This window comes from Acanthaster planci, linkage group LG05 (genome assembly GCF_054643075.1).
Source record: "Acanthaster planci isolate LZ-2023a linkage group LG05, COTS_SCS, whole genome shotgun sequence".
NCBI classification, from domain to species: Eukaryota; Metazoa; Echinodermata; class Asteroidea; order Valvatida; family Acanthasteridae; genus Acanthaster; species Acanthaster planci.
The window spans coordinates 18,208,107-18,226,664 of record NC_141781.1 but is presented as its reverse complement, the minus strand read 5'-3'; the positions used below and the strand labels follow the sequence as shown (position 1 = coordinate 18,226,664).

Here is an 18,558-nt window from a genome sequence, read left to right as displayed (position 1 = left end):
GAAATGTAGAAATTGTCCTTTTGCCCTTTTCATTTCAGCTTTGACAGTTGCGCAGCTTTGTCTCTGTCTTTGTGACTTGAATCTTGACTTCATCAGTTCTAAATACAGTGAAATCTTGGCGAGTTAAACTTTGATAACTCAAAGCTCTTGCTAAGTCAAACTCTCTACAATCTTTTCCCTTCGGTAGCACAACAATATGTACAACCGTGCTTATTAACTCGAAACTCTACTGGACCCAGAGTTTGGACTTGTTCCCTTCAGGTTTGACTTAGTGCGATTTCACTGTGCATGCATTTATCAAGGCAAACAAATGAAAATTCTCGAAACCGGGCTTCATGGACCTGCACACTGGGCTCACAACCATGGGGTGGGGAAATAAATTAATAAAGCAGAAACTTGAAGCAAAGACGACACTCACATTTGTAACCATCAACACATATCACTTCAAAATTAACACAAACATCCTTTTTATTGCTTACTTTTGTTTTCATGACTGCAGCTACGGACGTCAGAAAGTTGGTCCTATTCCTCCCAACAGTGCCTTGGTCTTCACTGTGACACTCAAAAATGTTAGCTAGAAACCTTCAAGTTGGCAGTGGCTTGTTTTATTGGTAATGTAGACCAGAGCCCACATCAATGTATTGTGGAGTCCCCAGCACATTTTGAAAATCTTCCTGCAAATATCTTGCTTTTTAAACAGGCATACTTTTTTCAAGTATATCATAGTGGAGTTTGGGGTAAAATCGTTCAAGTGAGATGGCACAACTTATTTGGGAACGTGCCTTAATTTGATGCCATAAATATAACAGACCAACCTGACTCCTTGATTTCAGTAGTCAGTTCAATGCATCGGAGTGTTTATGTACATGCATCCTAGTCCATATCACACTCTGCATAAAAACTGCACTGGACAAAGAGTAAGCGTATTGTAGCCTATGTAAATTGTTTACAGCCGCATGATCTGCTGTCAATTCTGTTCACTTGGAGATAATTTGGCTGGCACCAATCACTGTCATCATGTTGTGTTTTGAGGCCGTTACCCAGTCTGTATTCTGGATTGGCCTGCATTCCCCCTATCTGCATATAGCTTTCCTCCACTTGGCCCTGTCTGCAGCGTCTCTGATTGACATGACATGTTTGAATTATTTTCAAATGTGTAACTTTTGCCAAAGCACTCTCTGAAACTTCTGGTTTCAAGCACAAAATTACTCTCCATCCATGGGTTGCTACAAATGGAGCAAAGCTTATATTAGGGTACAACATTACACATTTTTTTAAGTACAAAATGACTGTACATGTATGTTTAATCAAGATTTTCTGAATGACATTCCCTCACACCATGATACCTTTGACAGTGTCGTAATATTCTGATTTTTTGCCGTTGAAATCATGATTGGGAATGTGTCAGAGTAATGTGGCTGCTTTGGAACAATTAAAAATTTTTGATGACTTTTTGTAAAAAGTGTTTTGTGGTTCTGCTTTCTGAATATAAAGCAAAATAACAAACAAGTGAACTTGACAGCCAAAAAACTATACTTACATGACATGAAATCTGAAGTTTGGTTTGGTAGATGACCATACAAAATTTTCGTTGGTTGTTTAATGAAATCATTCTGTGAAAGAGGGCAACTTCTAGACTTCATTCTGGAGGAATTATACAAAATCAAAATCTGAGAAATGCACTTTTGCGGCTTGATCATCCTCAACTTGGTTTGCCTTCATCTAAATTGGTGTTCCCTGTTACTTTTCAGTGCTGCAGGTCAATACTGAGCTTTACATGTGCATTGTACATCTGCAAATTTCAGAACAGTGTGTACAAAATTGCAGTGTTGCTCACTTCTCACAAATATTTGATTTGCATTTCAAATGGGGGATTAGCCTGTTTATTTCGAAAGTTTTTTATCATTAATAGTTTGTAAAATCTACATTTGCGTACAGCAGCAATCTTGGAGGTCGTTTGGTTATTTTAATTCAGCAACATCAAATACACCAAAGTTTTACACACGTACATGTATCTCTGAGACACAAGCCAAGACAGACAGGAATGAATAAAAAAAGGCAAATGAAAATTTAAAAACCAAGCAATACCCAAAGACTTAAAAACCCTGCAATTTGGAAAGTTTTGTATAGACAAGAAATACTTTCATTTGTAAGGCCCCATGGCAAACCTGCATTGTCATTTACATGTAGACAGAGTGAAAGACGCTTTATCATTTACAAATGTTTTAAAAGTAGAAAAGCCATCATAGTATTTAGGAAAATATATTTTCTGAATTTTTGCATGACAGAAATGATCACATCTCGTTATATATGTAAAATCCTAAAATTCACATTTATCATGAAAAGACCATTTTAAAAATAGATTTCTTTAGTCTACATTGTCTAAGAAGTAATAAAATCCCATTTGAGGTACTGATCAATCAATAAATACAAATACCCTCTTATCAAATACATGTATTTGAAAGTGCAAAATGAATACTTAAAATGAAAAGCTTTATAAAATTATTCATAACACCTCAAAAACAGATTCTGTATCTTGATTGGCTGAGAACCAGTCACATGGTATTCACTAATTTTGCCATCTTCTTGTGCACGGAAAGATTTACATGTATATCTGCCCATAGCAACCAAAGTAATATACTCTAGCAACCAAAGAACAATACACTTTACTACTGGCATTGTGTGCGCATGCATTGTGGTGTGTGTGTCATGCCTATTCCAAAGCACCAGCGTTACAGAGCAGGCTTCACACATTTTGTGAAGAGGTAGTTTGGAAAAGTGCTGGTAAATTTTCAACAAATTTCTTAGTCACAGACATATTTTTGCAAGTACATATAGTATATGTACTTCATATATGATCAAATCAATCAGATATCTCTTAAATCAATCAATCAGAATCGGTGGGAGAGGTGTTATAAAACAAACACCGACTGCTTTGTCTCGTTTTGGAATACTCAATGGATTACCTTGGGAGGCCAGTTTTACGACACAACTCAAAGCAGTCAATATTTGAATATTTAATGCAGTCACTTTGACTGCTATCATTCTGTAAACGTGCAATTTTTCGAATCGTGATTCTTACTGGAATGGAAGTGCTGATTATGATAACATACATGTACATATACACCACCAACTGTTGGCTGTGCTTTAGAGAATTAACTTTTTCTCTGCCACAAAAAGACGGACTTCAATCGTGTGACAAAACAAATCAAAGTACATACACATTATGATACCTTGATAGCTAAGTCAGAACGTTCTGTGCACTTGAGGTAAATTGCCTGCTGAAAATAAATTTTTCTGATCATTTTGTTCATTGATGTGTGCATGTACATGTATGTACATGTATCAAGTAGATTTGGCAAATGGGTAATCATCATTGTTGGAGTCATGCCCTGCTATATATTTTGATCGTCAATATTGTCCGATGGACTGACCGAATTCAAACATTTAAATTAGACTCACAGCTCTTCTCCGTCTGTGCTGTCGTCTGTCAGCTCAGAAGCTTCGAGTAACAGCAGGCGATAGCTGTCTTTCTTGAATCGTCATTTTTCCTTCCTGGTCTGCGAGGGGACGACAATTTCCTGGCTTCTAAGAAAGGCCTCCCAACCTCTTTTTGGTAATACACTGGAACAGAGAAAACGGGAGATATGAACTGAGACAATAACATTCTTTTTGTGAAAGTACATGTATGGATAAGTCAACACACTTCTCTAGCATTCCAACAGGTACATGCACTTTATAACCCTTCACTAGTTGTTGGAGGCCTATACCACAATGTAAAGTTAATTTTGAAGAAGACAAACTAAAAACTAATGGGAACATTCTTCTCCTGTCCACTCCCCCCCCCCAGCTGTAAACTGAATCAACTGTATTTATATGTTGGCTGTCTTGAATAAGCCTTTTGCAAATTAACTTTGACCCAAATCTGGTACACTGAGTTCTTGAACATGAACATGACAACTTGAATTCTCCATACTAAAACCACGGTTGCTATACCTCGTGATTTGGGGAAAGCTTTTGCTTGGTTACATAAGAGACTCCTTGCAACAGTACATTATTCTCAATGGATAAGAAGGGTGCAAAGGAACCAGTCCATTCCAGAGCTGAGGGTCACTATGTGAAAGCTTGCCTCGAATCACGAGGTATAGCGACAGTGTCTTTAGTCTGGGGAATTTAAATGTGCAGTCAGATAACTCAGTGCACCAGATTTTATTCAAATTTAAGTCGCAAATGGCTTCTTGAAAGTTTTGGAGCGTGAGAGCAAAAGCAACAGCAATGAAACAAAACATATGTAATTCAGAATCTGTGATAAATTACAGTAAATTCTCTAAGCCACATTTACAAAAGATTAAAAGTTTGGTTTGGAACCGAAACTAGTCTGGCACCAGGCCATTCACCAGGTTACATTAAATATGACGCATTCAGGGAATATGATCAAAAACTGTTTCCCTCTGAGAAGGTCTGTTGGTGATTTACATGCATATAAATGGCACTTGGGAGACCTACGCCTTTAGAACCATGGAGACCCAGTTAATGACTGCAGGCATGAGCAGTTCCCTCTTGTTCTTCAGCACGCCATCCACAATTTGCTCCACAACCTCGTCCGCCTTCAGCATGTCTCGGCCATCTCTCCTGGAATGCATTGAGATTAAGGAGGCAGGGGGTTGGAACCAGCAAACAGAAATCTTACTTTTCAAAAATGAGAGCAAGTTGCAGATGCTTTATGCCTAACTGTGTACTGGCACAATCAAATAGGAATCCCAAATGACCTTTGTGTTATCTAAAAGGCATTGATGGGTTATTCTATAAATTTGGGGTCCTTAAGTGTGAGATTTTTGTGTCCCCGACTTGAGAATTGGACCGGGAAACATTGGTCTCAAACTATTATTTTAAGTAATCTTTGTAATTGAAGAATGTCTTTTAAACTTACAAAGTCATATGCCAGATGTGACAAGGAGATGAAAAAAATTGGATCCCAACTTTGTTGAATGACCCTGCTACATGTATGTACATGAAGTCAGCCCTGTGATGGGCTGTAATTTAGAGGGATCTTTGGCAAAAGTAAATGAGACAGTCAGATCTAAATGAAGTACCCATAAACACCCAAATACACGTACATGTACATGTACCTAGTAGCTGGTGTAATCCTTCGCATGGTGGGGATTAAAATAAATACTGACTGAAGGGCAATTTTTACATTTAACTTGTGTTTGGACATTGCTTGCTTTGTTTGGTATTCCATAAAGATCACATGAGCTTCAGTGAACACTCCACATTCCACTATGAATGTTGCACTTCTCCTCGTCTAATATACGAGAAAAAACAATTTATTGTAAGGATTTAGCTTCACATTCAGGCATCATTTCTTCTATTTGTTTGGGTATATTCAATTTGGTAGTAACAAGAAAACTACATGGTTAATGTACATGTTCATGTATATATGTAATTTCATTTTGAGCTATAATCATGGAAATTTCCTGTAGCAAAAGTCACACAATGTCCAGATGGCTGGATAGGTACAATGTTCATTGATAACCATAATCACAAGCCCCTGTCAAAAAATAATTCAAACACAGGTCTGACAAGTCACCCTGAAGCAATGAAATTTGATGGAACTACAACACTACATTTACAGTATGTAAATTATGGATTGTCAGTAAACCAGAGGATTTCTCACTTTGTACTGGTGCTGTGAATCAATCCTGTATCTATGAACATTGGACACACCACCGTGGTTTGGACTCCTGGCTTGTTGAAAACCTTGTCAATTTCGTCCCTAAGGGCTTCATGAAGACCGATGGCAGCGAACTTGGAGGCGCTGTAGTCGGTTAAGCGATGGGAGCCCTGTTTTCCGGCCATGGAGGCGATGGTGACGATATGCCCGTCGTTTGCTTCCAGCATTCCCGGTAAAAAATTGCGAATGGTCTACATACACAGATAAAAGTAACCAGAATTGGCAAGACAGTTTCCCAAAACCTTTGGCCAGGAAATGGATTGAATTTGCTGCCAGGCATGATTGGCCAATCTGCACAACTGAAATCTTCAATTTTTCCTTCCTTTTTTGAAACCGGCTTCCATGTGACCATGATTGAGAAGGGAAAGACAATTGGCTAATGGCAGAATAATTGACAAATCATTGCACAAGATTGACTGATCACGTAAAGATCAAGCTGTTGCTCAGATCAAGTGATCATGTCTGACAAATGCATCAGCCAACTGTAAAGACAGGAAACTCACTGAAAGCTCACGAGTGTGGATTCTGAACTAGCTGCCTACCCATGCATGCATGTACTGTTATACCACTGGCTACTGCACACTATTCTGTGAAAATGGTTGCACTCACTGGCTAGTCACTTCCAAAAGCATCAGGCGAATTTCTCTATTAAAAATCTGGTCCCATCGGAAAAAGGTCTGAGTCAATTCGAATAATTCACTATTCGAATATTCGACAATCCATTTGATCGAATATCCTAAGATTAGTTCATACTTACCAGCAGATTGTTGATTGAACAAACTATTTACAAAATCAGTTGCAATAATGCACACAATTGTACGTTATGATCAATATACATGTAGATGTAATAAATGCTCACACCTGGAAGTATCTCCAGCCACTATTTAGCAAGATTTAAGAGATAAACAAGACTTCTTGCCCTGTTGAAAATTTCTGTTCCTTTTAAATGATTTAATGAATAATTTACTTTTTAATTAATCATCATAAGATTTCTGATGGTTTTATTTGAATCTGCTTGAAACAAGCCTCCATAGTGCAATTTTTCTCATTTAAAAAAAAATTCCCTTTTCATGAAATTTGCAGTCAAATATTCAAATTAAAAAACTGATATTTGACAATCAATCGAATATTCGGTTATCTGGCCTATCCATAATATAATGTACCAGATGTACAACGTATAACCTAATGTTGATCAGTCACTCTTCTAGGGCTTTACAGAATCAGGATTTGCACTAACTCGGGCATTTGTAGATCAATTTAAGAGATAAAAACTGGACAATGTGGTTCCACAAACTTAAATTCAAGGCAGGTGATTAATAAGCATGATAAGGCAGGTTGTACTGAGCCAAGCGACAGTGATTGTTGACTGCTATGGTTTGCTGATAAGAGATACATGTATGATCTGACATCATCTTGCTTTGAAACCCAAGTTCAGGCAGCCAACTGAGCCAAAAACCTGAGTTCAATTGGCTGAACCAAGGCTTTCTGGTAAATAAGTCTAAGAATTCAGACTATGGGCAAGTGTAATTTTAGGCCACACACAAGTGTGTAATTTGGGCATGGTTCCCTTACAAAAGTCTATCTCAAACAGGGCTGAAACTGTGTACACCATGACTGTCTTCCAAAGCACTGGCATATATGTTGACAGCCTCTCATTCTATGGCTGAGATGGGTTTGGTTATACATGTAAATTACTGTATGTACATGTACTGTACTTAACCAGGCTGCCCCTACCCAGAATGAACAATATCTAGACATAGCCAACTTCACACACCATATATTTGCTGGTCCGCGAACTAGATAACCACGATTTGTTTGTTTTTCCTGTACCAACTATGCTACCATAGAGTTTAGCATGGGCATAAATCGGGGGGGGGGGTGTACATCCCCTCCATTTTTTGAGGTGGGGTGGGCTATTGAATCATCTCCACCCGGGCCCTTTTTGTGGCACTGATCAAAAAATCTAAAAGTGACTTCCAACTAACATGCATTCAATATCACTCAAAAGAGGAAAAACAACTTTAAAAAGCTTTAAATATGCAATTTTGAATACATATTACAGATATACATGTATGTACATTAATACTGTTATGCCCCAACTGTAGCATCTGTCCCAACTATAGTTAGGACAGTTCCAACTATAGTGCTGCAGTTGGCCTGGCCTAACTATTAGTGGCTGATCTCTGTAAAAAACTTACTCAACTTTCTCCAAACTTATGCAGTTCACTCCTGACATAATTCATCTCACACACATGTATGGCACTTAATCTGTATAAAAACTTTTTTCTAAAAGCACACGATGATTTAAACAAATAGCTTTGGCACATGCTCATACTGAACTTCGGTCATTCTGTGGTACACATGTAGTTGGGCTGGCCCAACTACATGTACCGGTATTCTATCACACACATACATTTACGTACAGTTGGGCCAGTTGAACTTTTGCTTGTCACCCAGTGTCCATATAGGATGCTGGGAAGGGCAGGAAATTTTTACGACCTGTGACCGTAAGGTCATTACTTCCTTTGTCAATATTCTTCGGTAAATCATTTTATCATTACATTTTGCAACTTGTTACGGAAATTAGTTGCAGATTAGGATGTTATCACATTTGAGCCACTTTTGCTTCTCTGCTTACAGCTCGCAATGTTTTCATGTCTAAAACTGTGACCCCGTGTGATGTGTTTCCTTCACAAAATTGTTTGAAACAGATTAGCCCTTCCCAGCGCCTTGTGTGGGCACTGGGTGACGAGCAAAGTTGGGACTGATGGCTATAGTTGGGGCGTAACTATATTGTGACCCCACTGATTGACCTCTGAAAGGTGAATGAAACTGCATACCCAAAAGTGTGCAATGACATTGATGTTCATGGTCTGAGTGATGTTCCGCTCTGACAATGACAGTATGTCCTCTCCAACCAGCACCCCGGCATTGTTGATCAGCATGTAGATGCCGCCGACCTCCTCCAACACTCGCTCGGCTGTATTTTTGATGGCCTTAGAGGAGGAGCAGTCCACTGTGTAGGAGAAGGCCTGAGCACCCAGTTTACGTACCTTTATATAAAACATCGGGGCAGAAAATGAAAGACAGAAGAATGGGGAAGTCACCAGAGCCAAGGATCACATAAAGAAAAGTGAATTACAGTGTAACTCAACTTCGAACTCAAACGAAAATGGATAACATTGTGTCTTGTTTTCTCTGATTCAGAAACAAAAATGGAAAACAAAGCATGTGCAATCATTTTTGATCTTGGAATTGGATCGGATCCTGTGCCTTCATGGCTGGCCGCAGAGTGGTAGATCTAAACTCATTAAAACACAGGAAACAAAGGGACAGAAAAAGCCATGGCAGGGGGCCCTGCATGTTCCCTTGCATTTGTATTTTGAGCATGGTACATGTACATGTAAATAGGTAAAAAAGTAGGCCCTACATGTTGGCCTACTCAAACACTAATGCCATAGTGCATAGCATGTACATCGTACAGTGAATTGTGTAACACTGTAGGCCTATGGGCCTCCTATTGTGAAAGAAAAAATAAATTGTGCTAATTAGTAATTAAAATCACTGAATTCAACAAATTATGTTAACAACATCCTTACATCTCTTGCAGTTTTTTCGTTGTTCGCCTGGTTGATATCCCACAACACCAAGACGGCTCTCTCTCGAGCAAAGCTCAGAGCCATTAACCGGCCCAAGCCGTGCCCCGCCCCCGTGATCAGCACTGAACGGCCGGCTACCGACTTGCGACTGGCCGGCACAACAAGTCGGTAAAAAACCTCAATGTACGACAGGAAAAGTGTACTCAATAAAATAAAGACGTCAAAGATGGTCCTCAAAACTGACATTTTGCCTGGGTATTGCCAATCTCTCGTGAATTTAGAGAATATTCCGTGTGTATTGGGCAGTTGCGTGATACCAGCCTCTAGCGTCCAGCTGTACAATATTATCAACTATCACAAGGGCGCCCTCTATTGCCATAAAATCTTACTATTGTATTTGGTGAGGCGAAATGCAATACAAAACTCCCAAACAATGGGCTATTCCAGAAATTAGGTGTCCAAAAGTGAGACTTTTTTGTGTCCCTGTTACATCTGACCTTTGTTATTTGGCATGGAAATATCACTGGAATTGATTTGGAACTGTTACTATTCGTTTGGCAGGTAATTCGCATTAATTCATCACTCTTTGAACTTACAAAATCATAATGTCAGATGACAGGTACACACACAAAAATGGACCCCTAATTTGCGGAATTACCCAAATACAAGTCGTTAGTTTAAAATAGAATGCGTAACACACTCTAACTCTCTCCTTTTTCTAAGATAATTCTCGAACTCGTCAAAATCTGGTCAAGAAACTAGTACCAGTCTGTAGAGAAACATACCTTGCGCAGATCGGAATGGCTACTGTAAGGATCCCCCTTTTTGTAATTACGTAATGAAAAAAAATTCGGCCAAATGGAAAAACCTCCTGTTAATTTGCATCTCTGTAGATGCTGAACAGCCCAGTTTAGTCACCTTTAACATGGGGACTTCCCCTGAGCTGCTTCATTCTTTTCCAGAGCCCGCCTCAAGCCACGTCCCATGGGGATTGTATGTAAATATCTAAACCACGTGCTGATCAGGGATTATTGACAAAGAAAGTGCCTGGGCAAGCCTTGGAAAGCCTGGGCCTGTCTTATATCAATGGTCGGTCTCTCTTATGTGTCTCTGAGCTGTAGACAGCTGTCTGAGTAGTTTCATTGTGCTGGGGTTGTCAAATTTTTGTGTTTATAACGGAAGTGATTTCAAAACGATCACCTCGATGCAATGGGTGTAAAAAGTCGGCTCTGTGCAGTGAATTCAGCTGATACACGTATGACGGCGTCCGAGCATTAACATGAAAAAATCGGCTCTGTTGCAGCGGAGGGTTAAAATCAGTGGCTTAAAGCAAATTTTTTTGGGGTAGGATGGGCCTGGAAACGATCTCTCTGTATCCTTGCTGAAAACAGCTACCTTAATCCTAAACGAGCCGGGGGGGGCACAGCCTGCAGCCCCCTCAACATTTTTTTCCGATATCGCTCCAGTGCATTTTATTCACGAGTTGAGCCCTAAGGGGTTTCTAGGGTCTGTGCGGTCATTTTGACACCATTTTGCAAAAATTAAAATTACCGTTCTCGCGCTGCGTGCATTTCCCGAGACTTTCTTCCATTGCTGCGCTCGATGCACTCAAACCGGCATGCTTAAAGCCATGAACTCCAAATGACCGTAACAACAAAACTAGAATGTCCAATGAGTTCAAAAGTCACCTTAACAATGATAAGGAGAGTTTGTATATGCTCACAAAGTTTGAAACAAAATCAGGCGTGGCACAGCCAATTTCTAAGGGGGGGTTCCGCCTACCGCCTGTGAGAAGAGTCAAAACAAGCTGACCCTTTCTGTTACGGCGCCGTACGTGCCATGCAACATTCCAAGGTTCTTTCAAGTAAGAGCACCATGCACTCTTTAAAAAAAAGGTTAAAGAGTACTTGGGAAAACGGCACATGTCACCTCCGGCTGCTGAGCCACCAAAGCTCAACTTAAACTTCCGGAACGTACTGGAGGTGGATTGGAATCTGCTCCCCCCGACTTTCCCCCCTGATATCCCTGCAGTGTATTTGTATCAGGAACTGAGCCTTTGGGTTTTTATAACTGTTTGCGGTCATTTCGACCCCATTTTTTGTCTGTCGTCAATTTTTTAGAGACAAGCCAGTCAAAAATGTTTCTACTTAAATTGCCGTTATTTTTTCTTTTGATTTTACGTGTTGAGGCATAAAAAGACTCTTCCACAAGAAGTTGAAGCCTGGACAGTCTTAATTTAACATACCTTTATGTATTTTGTGTCTTGACTCCTTAATTTCCATCGTCTGATCGTATTAAGAATTGAAGCTAACACATACAGCCTCGTTTTCAAACGCGTAAGTGCGCAGATCGACGCTAAAAGCGTCGTATTGGGATCCCTCTATTCCGGATCCCTAATGCTGCCAAGGGCCTTGGCCTTACGGCAAGAACTAGATCTGATGAGAAAGTGGCTTGGTAAAGAATCGTCATAGCACGTCAGAAGGATCCGTTCCGTTAGCATAGACAACCCAGATGTAGCACTGAAAAAAGCCTGGGAAAGGCTGAAGGAGCCCTACGCTTCACCAGAAGTTTTGGAGGGCGCCCTCTTCCGAAAACTGGACAATTTCCCGAGAATTTCAACCCAAGATCATCTTAAGCTGAGAGAACTGGGAGATATTCTGATGGAAGTCCAGTGCACAAAGGAAGACGGGCACCTACCAGGTCTTGCCTATCTGGACACCGCCCGCGGCATCAACCCAGTAGTCGAGAAGTTGACTCACGGCCTACACGAAAAATGGATCACTAAAAGATGGAGGTACAAGTAGGATCACAAAACATCCTTTCCCCCATTCTCATTTTTCACATAGTTTATCTGTTCTGAGGCTAAAACGAGAAATGACCCCAGCTTTGCCTTCGCTAGAAGTAGTACTGTGGTGAGGGGAGAGAGACCTACCGTAGGACACATGCGCACAAGTACCCCAATATCTGTACACAAGACGGATGTTGCCATCGTAGCCGGCTCAAGTGCAGATACCACTGCAAAGAAAGAGGACAGCCCTGACAAGAGCTGCCCCATCCACCACAAGCCACACCCACTCAACAAATGCAGAGGTTTAGAGCCAAACCTATGGACAAACGGAGATCCTACCTCAGAGAGAATGGTATCTGTTTCAAGTGTTGTGCATCCACGTCTCACCTCGCAAAGGACTGTAAGGTAGTAATGAAATGCAACGAATGTGACAGCAACCAGCACAATGCTGCTATGCACCCGGGTCCAGCCCCGTGGTTGCCAAAGGCCTCCCTTCCTACATCACAGCAAAGTGGGGAGAAAAACGCCGACTCTACCACAACACCTATGGTCAGTTCCGTATACGTATACGTTGTACGCCATACTCGACGACCAGAGCAACAGGTCATTAGCGAGGTCAGATTTCTTCGACCTGTTCAACATAGAGAGCAGTCCGTCACCTTACTCTCTGAAAACCTGTGTAGGTGTCACCGAAATGACAGGGAGGCAAGCAGTCGGTTTTCAGATAGAAGCCATTGATGGGGGAATAAGCCTTCCTCTTCCTCCTCTCATTGAATGTAATGAGATACCAAACAACAGAGAGGAGATACCCACACCGAAAGCAGCCGCAAACCATCCCCATCTACAACCCGTGGCAGCCCACATCCAACACCTCGACCCAAATGCACCGATCCTCCTCATGCTCGGAAGAGATATCTTGAGAGTTCACAAGGTGCGCGAACAAGTCAACGGCCTACACAACGCTCCCTTTGCCCAGCACCTTGATTTGGGCTGGGTGCTCATAGGAAAAGTTTGTCTCGGGAATGCACAGAAGCCAAGCGTGAACAGCTTCAAAACCAACCTGCTAGAAAAGGGACGGTCGTCTTTCCTCACTCCATGTCCAAACCATATTCATCTTCAAAGGAATGTACACTACAGCGGGGAGCAGCAGAGCGGTTTATCTCAAGCGTACAACAGAAATCACAACGGGAAAGCACTACACAAGGATCCCCGGGCAAGACGTGTTCCAAACCAGCTGTGATGGCAACAAGCCTGCCCTCTCCATCGAAGACACAATTTTCCTTGAGACCATGGACAAAGAGGTATACATGGACGATGCTAACAGCTGGGTGGCACCTCTCCCATGGGGACACAGAGACGTCGCCTACCCAACAACCTTGAGCATGCACTCACTCGCCTCGCTTCCCTGCGTCGGAGCTTCGATAAGAAGCCTGAGATGAAGGAGCAGTTTATTGCCTTCATGAAGAAGATATTCGACAATGACCATGCCGAGCTAGCACCCCCACTCAAGGCTGGAGAAGAGTGTTGGTATCTGCCGACATTCGGCGTCTACCATCAACAAAAACCAGGCCAAATAAGGGTTGTGTTTGACTCGAGCGCTCAACACGATGGTATCTCCCTGAATAACGTCCTGCTCACCGGCCCAGACCTAAACAATAGCCTCCTGGGAGTTCTACTGCGTTTCAGGAAAGAACCAGTAGCAATGACTGCAGACATCCAGCAGATGTTCCACTGCTTCATTGTGCGAGAGGACCACAGAAACTACTTGAGGTTCCTGTGGTATAGAGACAACGACACATCCAAGGACATCGTCGAGTACAGAATGAAAGTGGCCATCGGTGCCTTCTACGGCCTCCATCGAGCAGCCAGAGAAGGTGAACACGACTATGGTGAAGACACGAGAGAGTTCGTCACGAGACATTTCTATGTCGACGATGGACTCAAGTCCCTTCCCACAGCTACAGAAGCTGTTGACTTGCTACAGAGGACTCAAGCATCGCTGGCAGAATCTAATCTACGTTTACACAAGATCGCCTCAAACAGCGGTGCCGTGATGGAGGCATTCCCCACCGACGATCATGCCACAAGCATGAAGGACTTTGGCCTCGGAGGTGATGCCGAATGCTTTCAAAGGAGTCTCGGACTGTGTTGGGAAACAACAACAGATACTTTCACATTCAAGGTTTCAGCCGCCGATAAGCCCTTCACACGGCGTGGGGTCCTTTCAACCGTGAACAGCCTCTATGATCCTCTCGGCTTAGTAGCTCCAATCACCATACAAGGCAGAGCTCTTTTGCGAGAACTGACTACTGAAGCTTGTAGCTGGGACACGCAACTTCCTGAAGAGAAGCTGAAGGAATGGGAAGCATGGAGGGACTCACTGCAAGAGCTGAAGAACCTTCACATCCCTCAAACCTACACTTCAAAGTCCAAGATGAGACGCACCGAGTTGTGTGTGTTTTCAGATGCATCCACCAAAGCCATTGCAGCAGTTGCCTATCTCAGGACCCTCGACAACGATGGACTCATCGAAGTGGGCTTCATCCTTGGTAAAGCAAAATATGCCCCACGATCTCAACCCACCATACCACGACTTGAGCTGTGTGCTCCAATTTTGGTTGTTGAGATAGCAGGACTCATCCTGGATGAAATTGATCTCACACCAGATGCAGTGAACTTCTATTGTGACAGTAAGGTTGTCCTCGGGTACATATACAATGAAACCAAACATTTCTATGTGTATGTACACAGCAGAGTTCAGCACACCCGCCAGTCAACGCAACCTGATCAGTGGCATTATGTTCCTACAGAACACAACTCTGCTGATCATGCTTTGGGGGCACTTCCAGCATCTCAGCTCACCAGCACATCGTGGTTCACGGGACCGGCTGTCCTGCGTAAATCCACTCAGATCCACGAAAAGCAGATTCATTTCGAGCTGGTCGACCCCAAATCTGACGCGGACATCCGACCAGAAGTAAGGAGTTTCATCACCCAGGCAGAGGTGAGACAGCTTACCCCGCAGCGATTCGAGCACTTTTCCACCTGGAACTCACTCTTAAGGGGCGTTGCATTCCTCATTCATGTCGCCCGCTCATTTAAGAAGGAATTAGGAAGTGAGTCCAATAAATGTGCCGGCTGGCATCAGTGCAGTGGACCTCGCATCCCAGATGAGCTTTCTCAAGCTAATAGCATCATCATGTCAGTCCAAAGAGAGGTTTACCTTAACGAGATCACTGCCTTGAAGAAGAAAGGAGACGTCCCAGGCAGGAGTTCACTCTCAAAGCTTAACCCAATTCTGCAAGACGGGATCATTAAAGTTGGAGGACGTCTCAGACATGCCCAGCTGGACAGAGGTGAGAAAAACCCCACCATCCTGCCTGGCTACAATCATGTAGCCAAACTACTGGTGCGCCACTACCATGAGCAAGTGGAACACCAAGGCCGCCACTTCACCGAAGGAGCCATCAGAGCATCAGGCCTTTGGATCATCGGTGGTAAGAGACTCATCAGCTCTGTCCTACACAAATGTGTAACCTGTAAGAAGCTCCGTGGCAAAACTGAGGAACAGCAGATGGCAGATTTACCGGCCGAGCGACTTAGCACCTTGCCGCCTTTCTCGTACGTAGGTTTAGACGTATTCGGACCATGGATGGTCGTCACGCGTCGCACCAGAGGAGGCCAGGCCAACAACAAGCGCTGGGCAATCTTGTTTACCTGCATGAGTACTAGAGCGGTGCACATTGAAGTCATCGGGTCCATGGACGCTTCAAGCTGCATCAATGCACTCAGGAGGTTCTTTGCCATCCGCAGACCAGCTAAACAGCTGAGATCGGACTGCAGAACAAACTTCATCGGAGCTTCCAAAGAGCTGAAACTTGATAAAGAACGGCACCAGGGTATTGGAGTCCAGCGCTACCTCGCCGAACAAGGTTGTACTTGGGTTTTCAATCCGCCCCACTCTTCACACATGGGAGGTGTATGGGAACGGATGATCGGAGTAGCACGAAGAATTCTCGCCTCCAAACTGCTGCAGAGAAAACCTCTGAACCTGACGCACGCAGTTCTATGTACTGTCATGGCCGAAGTAACAGCCATCATCAATGCCAGACCTCTTGTTCCAGTGTCTACCGATCCTCAGTCACCATACATCTTGACACCAGCAATCCTGCTCAACCAGAAAGGTGGCGCCCAAGCTCCTCCCGGACACTTTGACACTAAAGACCTCTTCAAGAGCCAGTGGAGACAAGTGCAGAGTCTTGCGAGCACATTCTGGTCTCGTTGGCGACGTGAGTACCTCCCCATACTCCAAAGCCGAAGAAAGTGGAAAGAGAGTCGTGGCAACCTCAAAGCAGGGGATATCATTCTCTTGAAGGACGAGCAACTGGCGTGGAATGAGTGGCCAATAGGACTCATCACCACTGCAACCATGAGCGACGACTGTAGAGTCCACATCGTCGAAGTTAAGGTGGCTGCTGCAGGAGGTACTATCAAGACGTTCAAGCGACCCATTTCAGAGGTCGTACTGCTGCTGCCTAAAGAGGACTAGAAACTGTAAGGTCATTCAGTGACATCTTAACGATGCCAAGCGGGGAGTGTTATGTTTACATTGCTTCCACTGTATTTCTTAATAGCGCCCTCCTTGGACCGGTAATCTGAGAACCATGCTTTACACTCATCCATAGACAGTGGATTTGTCAGAGTGAATTTGTGCATCGTTTCCCACATTTTCAGGGCACAAATTTTCCTCTCGCTCCTTGCTGACTGTATATAGCGCCTAGTGAAGCATTGCCTGTAAGTTGATTCCAGTTTTATTCCTTATAAAGAGATGTTTCAAGTAGTTTAGAGGCCTTTATAACATTCGGTTTTCATGTCAAGTGTACCTTGTTTACACATGTATATACCCACATGTTGACATATTGTATAAGGATGCAACAACATATAACACACCAAGCGATCCACGTGTTCATGGGGATGTGTGTGGATATTTTCTGCACTTATAGGCCTGTTAAATAGACATATTTATAGGGCTCCGTGAGCTCAGTATTTACATGCACATGTACTCGTTCGACTAGTTGTTAGCATGAATCTCACTATATTTTGAGACTAGAGACTCATACATGTGTAGTGTTTGTGTAGTAATAGTGCAGTACACATATCCGTAGCTTGTGTTTTCTTGTTTACTACGCAGTTTTACTCCATGTCAATGACAGCATCATCCAGTGTGACCAAATATTAAAACACCGGAGCTACATGTGGAGCTATTTCCTGACTCCCATTTCGTCAGTGATAGGAGTTTGGCTGGCTGCCAAATTGAGATTAGAAACATCTTAAGGAGGGAAGTACAGGTGTTTAAAGCCTATATTAACCACAACGTCACAGTTTTGAAACAATGAAGGGATGCATGTAGCCACTTCGCTGCCGACAACAATTGAGTCTGATGGTTCGATTTGTCCAATTCAACGCTTACACACTGTGTGTTGTCCTTTTTTCTTAGAAGGAAACCAAATAACTGGATAATTGGCTCAAGATATGGGTGTTTTCCCAGTCAAATGAGCATTATGCTTAAAGCGAGATTCGAATTTGTAAACGGTTCTGGGATCCTTCAATGCGTTAATCTTACAACAAATGTTACCAAGGTAACTCGGATCTGTCATGACTGAAGAATCATCAACCGTATTGTTCGGATTTTCACTTTCTGGAAAGGTTTTCCAAAGGACTCACTCTATAGGAGAATAAGTTGTTTTTACTTTTGCCTTTGCAGAGTGGATTGTGTGATTACGGACCCGGTATAGCGATGGGAGCTGATGGTATTAGGGAAAAGGTGAAAGTCTATAAACTAGTTATAAACTAGTGAGCTGCACATATCCCCAGCAGGTGTCGTGATTATCGTGACAATGGATCTGTCCTGTTTGCTAAACCAGGTAAAAGATCGGCTCATACTACATGTGATTGCGGCAGCGAAGCGAATTTGACGTCACGAGTATACCAAATTTCGCTCGAGTTGTAAAGCGTTCACAGTCTACAAATTTGCAATGCGAATAACGTCACAAATTCGCGTTCGTTTTCGCCTTCGCGTAAAGTATGAACCGGCCTTAACTTATTTGCTTCTCGCGTTTACTCGTTGTTGAGGGTAAAATGATACTAATTGAATGTAAAAGCTTAATTAAAAATCAAAGAAAGTATAAATTAAAAGCGTATCAGATAAAAATCACTTTCGATATTAATTTTGGCTTTTATTTTGACATCCGTTTTCAAGAATATTTTCAAAAATGCTAATCATACAAACTGTACTCCTGAATATGTTTTTCAATGCATGGTACATCCATTGACATATAGTCCAAAGTTTCCAATTAATTATAAAACAGCCCTTACATTTCTGATGAAATATGCCTGTACAGTAGTGTTTATAGCTTTGATCACAATTCATTTTTATA

General features: G+C 42.4%; 4 protein-coding genes across 14 annotated transcripts in view; 3 read left to right on the top strand and 1 right to left on the bottom strand.

Annotated features, from left to right (window-relative positions):
• LOC110988680 (uncharacterized) overlaps positions 1-1,462 on the top strand; it is a 38,483-nt gene extending 37,021 nt beyond the window's left edge. For both annotated transcript variants that reach the window (XM_022252438.2, XM_022252437.2), the window contains exon 13: positions 500-1,462. In XM_022252438.2, the coding sequence (XP_022108130.2) occupies positions 500-578 (79 nt within the window). In that variant the 3' untranslated portion in view covers positions 579-1,462. The remainder of the gene's footprint in view (positions 1-499) is intronic.
• Positions 440-9,676, bottom strand: LOC110988681 (17-beta-hydroxysteroid dehydrogenase 13-like). The gene is made up of 5 exons (XM_022252440.2): positions 9,334-9,676; positions 8,575-8,787; positions 5,678-5,925; positions 4,507-4,632; positions 440-3,624 (listed from the first exon to the last, which is right to left on the bottom strand). Exons 1-5 carry the CDS (start codon positions 9,577-9,579, stop codon positions 3,543-3,545), a joined length of 915 nt encoding a protein of 304 aa, XP_022108132.2. The 5' UTR covers positions 9,580-9,676; the 3' UTR covers positions 440-3,542.
• Positions 9,677-13,463: 3,787 nt separating this feature from the next.
• On the top strand, positions 13,464-16,670 carry LOC147799154 (uncharacterized). The gene has a single exon (XM_087136814.1). The coding sequence runs from the start codon at positions 13,464-13,466 to the stop codon at positions 16,668-16,670; it is 3,207 nt and encodes a 1,068-aa protein (XP_086992940.1).
• Positions 16,671-16,775: 105 nt separating this feature from the next.
• Positions 16,776-18,558, top strand: part of LOC110988707 (uncharacterized) — a 57,404-nt gene continuing 55,621 nt past the window's right edge. For all 10 annotated transcript variants that reach the window (XM_087137487.1, XM_087137490.1, XM_087137489.1 and 7 more), the window contains exons 1-2: positions 16,776-16,915; positions 17,313-18,045. The gene's annotated coding sequence lies outside the window, so the exon portion shown is untranslated. The remainder of the gene's footprint in view (positions 16,916-17,312; positions 18,046-18,558) is intronic.